This window comes from Danio rerio, chromosome 5 (assembly GCF_052040795.2).
Source record: "Danio rerio strain M-AB ecotype USA chromosome 5, GRCz13ab, whole genome shotgun sequence".
NCBI classification, from domain to species: Eukaryota; Metazoa; Chordata; class Actinopteri; order Cypriniformes; family Danionidae; genus Danio; species Danio rerio.
The window spans coordinates 25,365,525-25,381,212 of NC_141025.1; the positions used below are offsets into that span (position 1 = coordinate 25,365,525).

Below are 15,688 nucleotides of genomic sequence, written 5' to 3' on the forward strand. Positions count from 1 at the left end.
ATGTGGGACAAAAGAAGATGTAGGTTAGTGGCAGGCTAATTTTCTACCCACATGTGGTTTAAAAAAAAAACTGTAACCTAAAGAGTCTAAAGAAGACCTCCCAGAACAGACCAATAGCTCTGCGGTCCATACAGGAATTGTTAGCCTGTCTGCTTTCCTGATGAATAGCTCGTAGACCAATTGGTTTCCAATACTGCCAATGAGACAGTGGCTAATGAATGTGTGCTCTTGTGTCATTATGCCACAGAAATCTTAACCTGTAGCAGCAAGTGTGTGTGTGCATGTTGTAACTGCCATTCTTTAAGGTCAGCAAAGTGAAATAGTCAGGGATCAGCACTTTAGCTCCTGCCAGGAGGAAAATCAGTCACTTTTAAGGTCAACTGTCTGACACACACACACACACACACACACACACACACACACACACACTGCTAAGGTTTTCCATATGATTTGACTACATCAAAACAATGCCGAGATCCCTGTAGGGTTGACAGGGTCTGCTTTTCTTCTTAGTCTAATGACTGTTACTTTACGGCATGTCTGTTGTATGCTATAATTATTACCACGGTTATTTATGCCATAAATCACATCCGCAGTATTTGTTCAACCGCCGCGGGTTTGGCCAAAAACATCTAATGAGCATTTTTGTGAGGTGAAGCTATGCAGCCTTGTTGTTTAAACTCATTAAACCTCTAAAAAAGTGTTGAAGATAAGAAAACTGTTGCTGTGCGGACAACTCTAATGCACTTTCCCTCATCTCTCTCTCTTTCTGAAACATTCTGTGACGTTTTATCGTCCTGACGCCCTTCCACTACCTAACACCTTCCCCCAGCACCACCCACCCACTCATCTCACCTCGCAGTGGCCTCACGCACCAGCACTGCCATTAATCAGTGGCCAGGATCATGTCTGCCAGTTAGACTAAACAAGAGCATTTGTGAGGATTTGCTCCCCCTCATTAATCATCTTGACAGTTTGAAAAACACATTTCCCCTTTAATGACTGTATTTGGATAATCAGGTCTGTTCCCCTCCCTGCCAGCTTCTCTCTCGCTCTCTGTCCCTCTCCTGCCTTCGGTTTTTCCTCTCCCCAAAATGGCATTGAGAACAGCTGGGTTAGCTTACCGCCAAGGCAGAGAGGGCAAGGAGACCGAGTGGTTACCATCACCGCTGCTAAAAGAGGGGGGAGAGGGAGGGAGGGGGGGGTGTTGAGTCAGTAAAAATAATCATATTGCTCTGGAAAACTTTTGCTCTTGCTTAAGTAACCCCTGCCGCTTCTCATAACATTAACTTGGCTGTTCTGTGGTGTACACTCGCTACCACATAGACACACACAAGCATGTACACACACATTGACTGTCCATAAAATATCCCGACAGAGGGCGGAAGGAAAATCTGGTAGAGGCCTTGGGTAGAAGTTTCAGAGCCGTGTGGTATGTACAGGGTTGTCACATTATGAAGAATAATGGCAGGGTGTTGACAAGAGTACTTTTATCTCAGTGTTTTTCATTAAACAAGACCTGACAGATTTCTATAGCTTTATGTGCCCTTCGCTCTTGAGAGTGAGGACACGTATTTAACCTTTAATAGTAGATGTATGTACAATTAAAGTCTAAATGATTAGTCCTCCTGTTAAGTTTGACTTCTTTTTACAAATATTTTCCAAGTGCTGTACGACAGAGATTGTTTTCAACACATTTTGAAACATAATTATTTTAAAAACTTATTTCTTCTACCCAGGCTCATTCTGACGTACTCCTATATACATTTTCTGGAGAACTTCGTTGCAGTCAACTCAGCTCTGCATCTCAAATCTGTCGACGTACATGGCTAGCTACTGGACAAATTGGTAACAGCGGGAAAGCCATCCACATGCAGGTAAGCGGTCAGCTGGTTAGCGAGAAAAAGAACGCCATCATATCGCTTTGTAGCGTTCGTTTTAAAGACAAAATGCAGCCATACAAACCTCTGGCTACATAATTTGCAATCTCCAGTAACGTACCGTATATAGGGCTAAAATCTTTTTAGAATGAGCCTGTGTTGCATTTCTTTTGTCTTTGTCATGATGACAGTATATTACTAGTTATTTTACAGCTTTCTCAGCAAATAATTTTATGTTCAATAGACGTTTAATAGATATCTAAATGTAGACAGCTTTTCTAAAACAAGGCTAAACTTGGGCTGCCAGTGAAAATCTAATAGACGTCTAAGAATAGCCCAAAACTAGACTAGTCGTCAAATAGACATATTAGACAGACTTTATATGTGTACTCATTCATTTCTGTTTATATGATCACTAGTCTAGTTTTGGCTTTATTCTTAGACGTCTATTAGATTTTCACTGACAGCTCAAGTTTAGCCTTGTTTTAGCCAAGATGGCTGTTTAGAGCTCTATTAGACATCTATTAGGCATCTTTTAAAAACAAAAATGCTTGCTGGGTATTGAGCTTAAAGTGCAATTCAAAGGCTTATCTAGGTTATTGTGTGGCTAATTAGGCAAGTCATTAGATAACAATGGTTTGTTCTCTATTGCCAATTGTTTTTTTTTTTGAGTTAGCTAATAATATTGGCCTTAGAAAATATTTTCTTGCCAAACTAAAAGAAATAAGGGGTGACACGTGGCACAGTTTAGTGGTTTGAGTCCTATCTGTGTCAGTTGGTATTTGTGGAGTTTGCATGTTCTCCTTGTGTTCATATGGGTTTCCTTCGGGTGCTCTGTTTTCTTCAACAGTCCAAACACATGTGATATAGGTGAATTGGGTAAATGAAATTGGCCTTAGTGTATGTGTGTGAATGAGTGTGTATGGGTGTTTCCCAGTGATGGGTTGTGACTGGAAGGGCATCCGTTGCGTAAAACATATGCCAGAATAGTTGGCGATTTGTTCCGCTGTAGCAACCTCTGAAATTCAGACTGAGCCAAGGGAAAATGAATGAATGAACCTATATCTTTTGTCTTTGCCATGATGATAATATATTTTACAAGATATACAAGAGCTGTTGAGCTTTAAGTGCGATTCAAAGGCTTAATTAGGTTAACTTTGGCTAATTAGGCAAGTCATTGAACAACAATAGTTTGCTCTCTAGCCAATTGTTTTTTTTTAAGTAAGCTAATAATATTGGCCTTTAAAAATGTAAAACTGCTTTGATTTTAGCCGAACTAAAAGAAATAAGGGGCGACACAGTGGCTTAGTCGGTCGCACTGTCACCTCACAGCAACAAGGTCACTGGTTCGAGTCCCGGCTGGGTCAGTTGGCATTACATGTTCTCCCTGTGTTTGTGTGGGTGTCCTCCGGGTGCTCTGGTTTCCCCACAGTCCAAACACATGCGGTAAAAATGAATTAGGTAAGCAAAATTGGCCATAGTATTTGTGTGTGAATGATTGTGTATGGATGTTTCCCAGTATTGGGTTGCAGCTGGAAGGGCATCCTGTGTGTAAAACATATGTTGGATAAGTTGGTGGTTCATTCCACCAAAGGGATTAAGCTGAAGGAAAATGCATAAATGAAAAGAAATAAGTTTTTTTTTAGAAGACAAAATATAGTAAATACTGTTACAAATATTCATGCTCTGTTAAAAATCACTTGGGAAATATTTTAAAAAGAATAAAACATTTTGCAGGAGGGCTAATAATATTTCACTCAACTATATATTGTATACATTGCAGGATTTTTAATTTTCCAGCTTTGTCTTATCATCACCAATTCTTTTAGTCTTTTTCTGCCCAGCATGTGTCAGACGGCAGCTTAATGCATAGTGTTTAATGGATTGGTTGACCTTTTGGGTTTAACACCTCGTTGTGTCATAGTCGCACCTAACATTGCCTGTTGAAAGTTTATAAATGATGTCATAGAGTCCACTTAAACCCTGACTGCACATGACAGTAGTATTTAAACATTAAGACAATGTTATACCAAGCCTTAGGCTTAGGGCAGCAGGTAAAATAAACAAGCGTTCCATATTCCTCAAAGTGAGGTTCACAAATGACAATATATTGATTATTATTGAGCACATTATTCTGGTGTAATGTAGCTATAGTTTGAATTATATGCTGATTATATGTACTGTTTATACATCCTGACACTGAAGTGCACACAAAACCACATGATGTTCAATCATGTTATCTAGTAAATCAAAACAGTTGCATAATAGAAACTGAAAACATTCCCCAGCAGATGTCACTATGGAATATAAATTATGACATTTCTAATTCTTAATAGGATGTAGTCATAGTTATTGTAAGGGCCAAATACATAAAAAAAAATCCCATAAAGTGACTTGAGTGCAATTTATTACCATGTGTTGGGTCACTGCACACATTGAACAGATTAGGTTTTAGTTTGTCACAAGAAGGAAGCAAGATTGGTTTCTTGCTTTTGTCAATCTAGACAGCATTTTATTGGACATTGATATATATATCATCAATCTTTTTAGTTATTTTATGCAAGATATACAAATCTTTAAACTTATAATACTTGTAAGCACTTTGATCAAGACAAATTAGTAAACTTCCAATTAATCTTTTTTTTTTTCATTTATTTCCATTCGAGTCCTGATCCAGATTTCAGTGTTGACGTGGTTGTTCATACCACAATGATTTCTGAATAATTAATTGATGCTAAATATTATAATGGATGCTGAAAAATCTGCTTTGCCATTACAGGAATCACTTATATGGTGCAATTTATAAAAATAGACAAGTTAATTTAATTTGCAATATTTCACAGTGTGACTGTTTTATTGTATTTCTGATTAAATAATTGGAAAAATCTTGTTTCTAAAACATTGTAAGAAATCTTACAGACGTTTAGACTTTTAGATTTTTTATTGATAATGTGTATAGTCTCAAAGCTAATAAACATGGACTAAAAGTCTGAAAAAACTCAACTTTTTTCCTCTGCTCTGTAGAACGCATGCTAACATATAATAGAGGAAGCATGAGGTAACTGAAACATTTTCCAAAGCAGAGCCGGAAAAGGTGCTGTCACTCCGGGCATGACTTGGGATCAATCTTCACCCCACCGTTCCGGTGCCAAGGCACGAATTTTCATGCACACAACATTCGTGACATTCGGTGCTGTGCTCCCCCAGCGCGTTTGCAAATGGAATCCAGCTGTAGCGGTGGAATGCATTATTAGTGGTTAGCCATAATTGCGACACACTTGTTTGCCTGCGTTGTCAGGCTGTCGTCACGCATACACACAGTTTCACTAGACAAATGGGATGGCTACGAGATCACTGGGCAGAGGTGCGCACCGCCGCAGTTTTTTGTTGTTGTTGCTGGCATAGTATTTTGTTATGTGGTTGATGTGATTAAGAGTCCCGTGGAAAGCCTTCAGTAGATTTTTTAAAATCATGAAGCAGAAGCAGTTGGGTGATTGATTGCTTTATGAGCTTGAGGAGAGTGTGTGTATGTGTGTGTGAGAAAGAGAGCGGCCTGGTCTGTATCACCATGACAAACAGTCATCAGAGTACTCATGCGGTAATTAACAGAATGTAATGTATATGGAAGTTTGCGAAGGGAGAGAGAGTCTACATTAGGCTAACGCAATCAAAGAGACAACGAGAAAGTAACAAGAGAGAAGCCAGGGGAGAAAGAGGGTGTAGGTGAAGAGAGACAAGAGACAAGATCTAAACAGAGAGAGACAGCCTAAGAAAAAGAGTCGGCGAGGGAGGGGTGATCTAACTCTCTCCCTCGCTCATTCTTTTTCAGGTTGGGGCTGTCAGACTCATGAGTTGCTGTGGACTTGGCGGCTAATTGAGGAGCAGCTCCACACCCTGTCGTCATTAATCACTAGGGCTGCCGGGCTGCCTGCCCGGGACACTGCTGTGATGGGCTGCAGCTCTCTCTCTCTCACACACAATCTTTCTCTGCTCGGTAGTTGACTGGACACTTCGGGAAAGGGGGGGTCTCGTCCCCCCACCTCCATTCTAAGCCCAGTGGGACCGCAGAGAAAGGGAGAAAGAGATCAATCAAACAGGTGTATCCCTGCTGAGAAGACACTGGTCAGGGACTAAATTAACTCCACACCCCCACCCACACATCCATCCAGCTCCCCTCCCCTCCACAAGCAGGCGACAGAAACAGAGTGACTGCATATTGACTCAGCTGGAGCCTGGGAGACGAGGGAGAGAAAGATAAATGGCAGGGAGAGATTGATGAGGAGAAAGACGGAGAGAAGCATAGAGCAGGAATGTGATGAACGAGTGGGAACGGGGTGATGGTAGGATTAATCCCTCGCTTTTGAATAAAACGTAAGAGTCCTCCCCTCAGTTTGACCTTTCTGTACTGGCTTTAACTAAAATTGTATTTTTTCTAATACTTCATCAAAATGCTGAGAACATGATATGTTTCCAGAGTTCTACTTTTGCAAGACAAACTCTTGACTTAATTCAGCAATTTCTCTCTTTAGTCTTTGTAGTTGCATTGCTTACCACTAGGGGTGATGTAAGCCATGGTATGAAGTTTTTAATTCTCTTGGGCTCTGCCCAAATAGTCTGTAACTCTATTAAATAACTTCCTCTCAGAGTCTCACAGGAAGTCATTCAAGACCATTTCTAAAATAGACTCTTGGCGCTGAAACTTTCTTAAAGATCTGAACCTCTCTTTATGTCAACAAAATGCTATAATACAGTTTAGAGACTGTCAACTGCAGTTTATACATCATTCTGGCCCGTGACTTGTGTTTTGGATAGACAATTTACTATTAGTGAGTCTACATTGTGTCTAACGAATATCTAGAGATGGAACTGAGAAACATTTTCCTGTTATTTTCATCTCAGCCTTTTCTACTCTAGTCTTGACCTCCTGGTTGTCCATAAGAGGAACCGTATGCTGTGTCCTTGTTGGATAGCCTGAGTTAACAGAGGCGGTGGAGTGATCTATTCATTTAATGGCCCTGTCAAGTGACACCTGTGCTGCGTCCTCTCCTGTCTGAAGTGCTAATGAACTGAGAATCTGTGTGTTTGTGTGTGTGTGTGTGTGTGTGTGTGTGTTTGGCTCGTCCTAGTGCTTAAAAGCAGCTCCACTCACACTGTTTCAGGGTAATGGTTTTGAAGATGAGTTGTACACACTGACTGTATCTGTACAAGGTTTTAAGCCTAACACACTCATGCACATCACATCAACAATATTGAATCTTGACCCTCTTTGCAGCACAGCATTAAACAGGACTTTCTAAACCATAGGACACGACACACTCGGGTCAAACAATGGGGACTGCACTCCTGGGGGTCATGTCAAGCATTTGATAAATATTTCTCTATTAACAGCCTCCCATTGTCATCTTTTGCCCTTTGTGTAGCAAGGCAATCCATCAGAGTGCACTGGGAGTGAGTGCATGGCTCCCATGGGTTATTACCAGGCTATCATTGAGCTGTATTTAAGACCCAATACTCCCTTGTGCTGAGGCAGCTCTTTACACAATGCTGCAGAGGCACAAACAAGCAGCAGTGACTAACACTGCACTTTCACATCACGAGCAGAACAGTAAACAGACAGAGGACCTTATTTTGTGTTAATAGCTTGAACTAATAGGGAACAAAACTGTCAGTAGTGTAGAAAGATAAAGTCAAGGATTAGTTGCTCAAGTGAAAGTGCAGTGCATTTTATTAAATGCCAACCAACAAAATAAAAACCTGTGAATGTTCAGATAGATAGATAGATAGATAGATAGATAGATAGATAGATAGATAGATAGATAGATAGATAGATAGATAGATAGATAGATAGATAGATAGATAGATAGATAGATAGATAGATAGATAGATAGATTGGTCTGTATTTTTTACGAGTTTGGCTTGCATAGTAACTCATGATTTGGGCATGTTACTAAAAGTGCAATAAACATATATTTGAAAGAGAAGCGAGGGACGTCATCTATAAATGTAATCAAGTATCATTTATTACACAAAATAAGACTTTATTAAATGGATAGCGCTGCCATCACAACATAGTACTCTTATTTGAATTCTTTTCCCCTTCTCCATATCCATCCCCAACTTGCAGAGTCAGCTACAATAGAAAATATATCACATCTTTCTGTTTTATTCTTTGAACTGTACAAGTACAAAATAAACGCCAAATCATAAGGAACAAAGTAGCTGTTGACCAAGTCATGCTCATCCATTCTCCAATAAAGAGACTGAGTTGCACAGATGTAACGCATGAAAGAAAGTGACATTAACAGAAAGACTGTATGTCAGAGAGACAATTTGTTGTAGTCCGTCATTTCATTATTACAAAGTGTATTATGGGAGCAACCATATTCATACTGTGAAAATACTGCGTCTTTGTGAAAATGATATAGAATGAAATTTGGCAGCAAATGTCCCATAGAAACAGTCAAGCGCTCAAGTGAAAAATAAATATACACTTTTGGTAAATTGGAGAAAAAAAAAAAGAAAAATTGATCAGATAAAGTAAATGGAGTTCCGGCATTCTCATTAGCGCTCCGCCTAAAGTTCATAGGGGTTCCCTAATATCCTAATAGAAATTTGGATGACCATTAATTAACAGTCATCCAAAGCAGATGAGATTTTATTCCTCAATGGATGTGATGAGCCGTTATTTGCTTCTTTCTTTAGAGGGGAATCCTGCTTGTTCCTGTGCTTTTCAGCGAGCTCATGCCATTAACTTTACACTGTCCTTAGTCTTTTAATCACTGGTACCCAAGAGCAGAAGCTGAGCCCAGTCTCTGGCTATATAGAGCATAGGGAGAATAGTAGGGCGCTGTGGCTGGGAGAGAGTGCATAGGTAGGGATGGAGCTCCTGGCAAATGTGCCTTCCCGTAGGGGTGATACCTTGCCAAACCTAGACCAGGTGACCCTCGCAGGGACAGGGAACTTGGAAGTGCCCCTGGGCTGCTAGGAGGAGGCAAGTGGAGGTGGCAGGAAGCAGCAGAGGAAACAGAAGAAGGATAGCCCGAAAGCAGCTTCCCATCCACACCTGGCAGAGCCGTGTGTGTACGCAAATGGGCCAGGAGTTCCTCTGAGGTGGCAAAGCGTTTGTCACATGGGCCACCCACTGAGACCCAGTTACAGGCGTGAGGGAGTGTTTCATTGGGCAGCATGAAACCGTAGGTATACAGAGGATGGGACAGAGATGAGGTGGCACTAGAGGACAGAGAACTGGGGTGGAGTGAGTGGAGGTGATGGGTGGGATACATTAGAGGAAAGCCAGACTTAAGGGCTGATGATGGATCGTGAACGCAGGAAGAGCAGTTGCTGCCCCCGAGGTGGGGTGCATTGGGGTAGGTCAGGCAATATGGGTCCCTGCACAAGCCCTGCATGAAAGAGGGAGGTGAGGCCCCTGTGAGAGGACTGGAGCTGGGGTGCTTTCCTGGAACACCCATCCCTAAACTAGATTTCGCTGGATCCAACCCAGGCACAAACTGAGATGGATAGCCGGTATAGGCCCCGACAATGGAGCCGTGGTAGCCCATGGTGGAGGACGGGAGGGGAAAAACGGAGTGGCCTGGTTTGAAGGGTGACACAGGGGCGATGTGGCCTGTGCCCAGGCTGGGCTGAGGGGGTTGGGAGTCAGTCTTACTGTCCGGTTGAGGACTGCTGGAGGAACTGGCACTGCTAGAGTTCACACTAGCACGTGCATGACTGGAGTTGGCGATTTGTACAACGTCCAGGCTTGATTTATTGTGGTCCGAATCTTTTTTGCCATTGCGATCACTACCACTGCTGCTGCTGTCATTCCCTGGGTCTGAACCTGCAGCTTTGGAGTCCATGTGGGTGGTTTGTAGATGTGCTGTTTTCTGTGAAAGAGGAGACTGAGACTGCCGGTGTGTGTGTGACTGTCCAGATGTTTGCTGAGGGGAGCTGGCCCGTGGAGATGGGGCATGCGGAGGTAAAGACGTGCACGTCACAGATGAAGAACTGCCATTTGGCACTCTGAACCCCGCTTTATCTGCTGAGCTGTTGATCCCAGCACCCTCCTTTCGGCATTCTGATCCAGTTTTAGAGTAAGGCTTAAAGCTGGACTTGTCATCTAGGTTCTGATGCTCCCCAGACTTCAGGCTAGAGCTGCTGGAGCGGCTGTCCTTGTCTCCATGGCTGCTGGAGGAGAGGGATCCCAGTTTAGAGGAGGGAGGAGGATCTGGCTTTCCGATCTGAGAGCAGGTCTGAGCCAGCAATGCTAGGGGACTCTTTTTAGCATCCAGCTATGGGAAAAAAAGAAGAAATTTTAAATGAATGATTTTGGTTTTCTTACCACCAACAAAATGACACTTCATTTATAGACCAATTTTTTGGCATGCCCTCAGTGATATGTCATATTTCAAGGAAGATGCAATAATTCTATTTACGCTTGGATTATTTATAAATGACATCATCATCATAAAAAACTCGCATGGATATTAAATTTTATTTTAAATGATGTTAATTTGCATGTCAAGGGTGAATTAAATCACTTGACATATTGTTGTAGTTTTTGCAGCACTCAAAGTGTGCCGAGCATGCAGAGTTTTATACAGGTTATTAAAAAGATTGCACAATTTACTTTTTTAAAGTTCCATTTGTGTGCCAAAAAAGCACGTAGATGCTGGAAGCTTTAACCACCTAAGAGCAGTAAAGGCGCACGTCAGTAGCGATTAAGGAAATGTGAAACCTTAAAATGTTGCCAGAGCACGGCCTCATCTAAATCCGGACTATTTCTTCAAACTGCCGCTGAATCGCTTTCAGGATCTTTCGGCTAAATCCGAATTACATATTAAAACGAGCCGCGCAACATGGAGCTTAGAGCTAAAAAACGTTGACGCAAAATATTGCGTGTACTACACGACTCGGGCACAAAATAAAGAGAACACCCTTTCGCTTTATAGAAACTAGGACAAACACGCAACTCTAACACATACAAATGTAATGTATATATTTTTACTTCGCAGAAGTAAGAAACAAATGGTTTAGAAGTCGTACCTCAATGCTCACGGGCGCCGAGCTGAGCGGCTGGAGATACTCTGGGTGAAGTATGTGACTTGTGTGAGCGGTCAACATTTTGAGAATCCGTATAGGCAGCCTTTTCTCCTGACGCGCGGGATCACGGTACGGCAGTGAGGCGATCGAGTCGACCTGGAGTCCTAAACAAGTGGGCGAACTATCGTTGGTAATGTAATGACTTTTAAAGGTCTGCTGGTTCCGTGGACTGACTGCAAATCCAGGAGGCAGTTCGCTCATCTGGATCGGGGCGGATCAGAGACCTGTCGAGGGCAGCGACGGGGCGGGTGTTCAGTTTTCATTTAGAGATATCCAGTGTTTTCAGTATAGAGCCAAACGACATTATATCCCGTGAAATATCCAGTTGAAACATCAGCTCTGCCTGTAGTCCAGAGAAAGAGAGCTGTTACAGTGTCTATGAAGAAGAACGTACACTCCGTCTCCACATCGTTCCGTCACCGAATCGGTGTTGCTCGAAACCCCAGCAGGATCGCGAGTCCTTTACGCGCAAACGACGACTTGACAAATATGAGAAGTATTGTGTACTTGTCTTAAAATAAAAAGAAACAAACAACAAGGCAGAATATCGTGTCAAATAATGGCATTCCGTTGGTCCGTGCGCTCTCCGGTGTGTGTTCACTACACCCTCCGTACGCATATACACTGTGCTCGTACGGGAGATCTGAGGGAGAACTTCAAAGCGCTCAGCCGCCGTCCAATCACATGCATCTGCATCGGTAATAAGTGGGTAGGCACAACAGAGGCGGAGACTGTCCTCCTCTTTCCTCTGACTCGCTCCGGACCCGCTGGCCAAGTGTTTGATCGTTGTATGTCAAAACACGCAAAGGCTGTGGCATGCCGGTTTACCATTTATTTGATATATTATTGCCATTTTTTACTGGTATTTATTTTGTAGTTTTACATTTAAATACTACTGCTGAATGTAAACACTTATAGTTATAATAAAAACTATAGTATAATCAATAGTATCTTGTTTGTTTTCACAATCTATTGCAATCTTCAACTCTATTATACTTTACACTGTTTATTTGTTTGCTAATAGGCATGGGCTGGTATAAGATTCTAATGGTCATGATAACACTAATGGTCACGATAACAAAGGTTTCACGGTGACGTTATTGTGATTACTGCTCTAAAATATGTTCTGTGAAAAATACCAACAACTTTTTATTCCTTGAACACAATATATTTTATTTTACCAACATTTAAAATGTTTTAGAATTGTAAACATGTCAAGCTAAATAATTAAAATGAATCATTAACTTCTGCTATTTATTAGTTAACACAACACAGATTTCTTTACAACCTGAAAAGGCATCTTTGGATATCTGTCTTTACTTTGAGTATGAAGTAAGTAAGCCACTGCACTGTTCAGATGCTGGATGTTGGTTTATAAGCAATTTGTATCTCAGCTGTTTGCTGAATCATGTGCTGACTAGTAGCTTTTGATTTGGAGGATCCTTTTTTGCTGAAGCTACTGCTGCCCTTAAAAAACTAAATAACTGTAAAACATGTAAAAAAAACACTTAAGGAAAGGTATAACAGATTTTTTGTTTGCGGTTTTAAAACCTTGACTTTTCCAAACTGCGGTAAAGGGTTATTATCCCATGCCTATTTGCTACTATTTTTGCCTGCTATTATTATTATTTTTAAATTTTTTTTGTCGATCCAATCATGAGTTGACATTGCTAAATCTGAAATGTTGTGAGCTTGTCCACTTTCAGCCACTTTCAAAGGCAGTTGAAAACACATTAGACAGGATTGCTTTCAAAGTGTAAATGCTCATGTGGTCGAATGCGCTCAGAGAGCTGCACACAAACAAAAATAAAACCTAATTTATAAACATTAGTGCTTTTGAAGTGCACTGGCCAGACAAGATTTCAATTAAATCATCTGAAATCACAAGTCTGGTTTGAAATTTAGAAAGCACAATGATTTATCATCAATGCATTAAAGCTATTTTTATAGCGTTTTTCATCTATAATACAAAATACCCCTCATCATACTACATTAATTAGTGAAAAATGTATTTCTAATTAAATATGTGTTTTACACTTAAACATAATTTGTCCATTACGATGATAACTGTGCAAGTAGATGGTTGTATTAAAAAGGGGAAAGCAGAGATTGTGGTAGCAGTTCTTTTTTTAGGTCAAACAAGTCAAATGATACTGAGCAATGCATTCATACATAATAACAGCATGCCTATGTGTGCGCCTCCAGTTCTGGAATGTTAATAACTTTATTACATTATCCCATGTTACTTTGCCATTGAAGTAATTTAGCTAACTTAATTATGCAATGAATTGGCTTAATCATTGAAAAATGAAGCCTGACAGAGGCTATTACAGGGAGACCGTGCTAATTCGTGTCTAAGTAACTTTGAAGTTCAGTATATTTAATGGCTTTGATTGTTCGTAAGTGCTTATACCCAGCATTATTAAATTGGACCAGGTTGTATTACATTATTTTGGCAAGCCCGTTTCTAAAATTGAAGCTGAGTTGTAGCTGGTTTGCAAGGAAATAATATTTTATCATATTATGATATTTTTTTATTTTATATTCTATGACATATGATACGTGTGTATAACATTTCAGCAATATTTCAATTTGAAGGTTGTAGAAAGGTTGCCCTCGTTTTGCACAGCATGAAAAGACACTCTAAATGTATGGATGTAAGAGAAAATTTATGTTGCTCTGAATGGCAGTACCTGTCAGGTGAGTCAGAGACATGAGAAAGGGCTCATCTCTGAAGCTGTTCTCGGGGTTAAAAACAAAGAGCACCTGGGAAGCTTCTTGAAAGGTGATGTTGCCTGCCTTAGTGTAATAAAAATGACAAAAAGACAGAATGCATGAACTGTTGACCCAAGGAGAGGAGGAGCCACAGGCAAACATGTGTTTGCAGGGCTTTGTCTGGTGTATCTGGGTGGTAGAGGTGAATATTCATTTAATAATGGTGCACAGAAAGGAATGAAGGCCTCAGGACACTGCATTTCAGAGGCAGAAAGAGTTTTAAGCTTGTCAGCAACCTGTCATTTTAGATCCCACATACAGCACACACACAAACAGCCTCCCACACACTCACAAGTGCCTTCAGACGATCAAAGTTGACTGGAGTGGCAAAGTATTAAACCGCTCTCAATCATACCTAACAGTTATTTCTGTCTCGCTAATCTAAACTGTTAAGTTAATTAAACTGTCACTCTGTCTCGCAACACCAGAGATGCATCTCACAGTAGATTGTTTTGAATGCACGTTGTCTTATTTGTTCAGGAACGACTCAACGTTGAGTCCACGCACAGGCGCATCTGCCATTGTTAAACAAGGATCTCTTTACCTGCGGCGTCCAAAGCCATTTAACGTTCTGCACGTGCGCGTACATATATATATGTGTGTGTGTTGAGAGATAGCAGCGGTGGTTGAATGAAGTCACCTCTCCTTCTGTCAACAGCCCTGATGTTTGCTTTGTCATTATTAGTGTCATCCATCACTTGCCACCTAGAGTCTGTAATGCCCGTGCAAATCTATAAAACTATAGGAACATGCAAATGTGGATGATGTGCTCGGGGTTAAGTGAGATGATTCGATCGCTTCCTTTGAACAGATCAGTTGTCTTTGCCTCAGACAAACAGATACTCCAGCTTTTGACAGGTGTGGTCTAACCTGTCAGCGAGCCTATTAATGTGGGTTGACGCTTTGTTGATGCTTTTACAGTTGCTGATCCATCCCTGTTGCCACTCTGTAAAGTTTGGTCAAGATGTCTGGAATGTTTCCGTTTGTCTAGAAGTGATGTTACTAGTCAAAAACCCAGAATCACAGGGTGTAACCATTGTTTTATTCTTAGAAAATGAAGGATCGCTGCAAAAAAACATGAAACGCAAACCTAAAACCTCAAATCTTAGAATTCCAATGGTTTGGAATTAAGATGGATTGCCTTACAAAAACATTTTCAGGATAAGTGAGTTTGGCAGGGGGCAAAGGTGTGGGTGGAATGGAGGGAGTTTAAAGGCACCCTAGAGGAGGAGGAAGGGAAAATAAAAAAGAGAGAAAGAGAGTGAGAGAAAGAACTGAGGGCGGGCTGGAACAACGGGGAACAGCTCCTTTCAAGTCTGGCCTTGAAGTGGGCTGCTAACAGCTGTTTTGACGTATAAATGACGGATGGTCATTTCCTGTTGTGGATTTTAAGGGGCAGGCCTCCCCTTTAAGAGGCCTGTCTGACCAATCCCTGTTAAGCCTGAAGGCGTTCGCCTATGCATGACTGTATCAAAGCACAGGCTTTACCATAACTTTGACTAAACAAAGGGCTAAAAGCAGAGGCTAGACTTCCTGCTTGACCATAGCCCACTCATATCCTTCACTGGTCACTCAGAACAGATTACAGAAGTGCAGAAGAAAACCTACCGGGATTTTAAAGCAGGCCATAATTCATTTTAATGCGAAGAAGTGACTGACGTGAAGCTTGGAGGGAAAAAACAAAAATAATTGAATTAAAACCGAAATAGCTAGTTTTATTTAACATTTGCAGTTCTTGTCGTTCTCAATTTACATTTTATATTTTTATTCTTGCCTGGCACAGAACGGTTTGTCACTCTTTGGTACAGACTGAGAGACGGCAAAGCCAAACAAACAAAAAGGATGCAAATCACTTGCATTTAATTACCTGTGACTGATTTATGAGGTGAGTGGTATGAAAAGGGAGCCCAGAGGCAGGGAGTCTGCAGCTCATG

At 41.1% G+C, this 15,688-nt stretch overlaps 1 protein-coding gene and 1 long non-coding RNA gene across 2 annotated transcripts in view; one reads left to right on the forward strand and one right to left on the reverse strand.

The window, feature by feature from the left end:
• LOC141385810 (uncharacterized) overlaps positions 1–15,688 on the forward strand; it is a 100,647-nt gene that overhangs the window by 11,447 nt on the left and 73,512 nt on the right. The window contains exon 3 of the long non-coding RNA XR_015491192.1: positions 1,740–1,877. This is a non-coding gene — a long non-coding RNA (uncharacterized LOC141385810). The remainder of the gene's footprint in view (positions 1–1,739; positions 1,878–15,688) is intronic.
• On the reverse strand, positions 7,879–11,602 carry znf703 (zinc finger protein 703). Its single transcript, NM_131822.2, has 2 exons — positions 10,923–11,602; positions 7,879–10,168 (listed from the first exon to the last, which is right to left on the reverse strand). The coding sequence occupies exons 1-2, from the start codon at positions 11,178–11,180 to the stop codon at positions 8,657–8,659; spliced, it is 1,770 nt and encodes a 589-aa protein (NP_571897.1). The 5' UTR covers positions 11,181–11,602; the 3' UTR covers positions 7,879–8,656.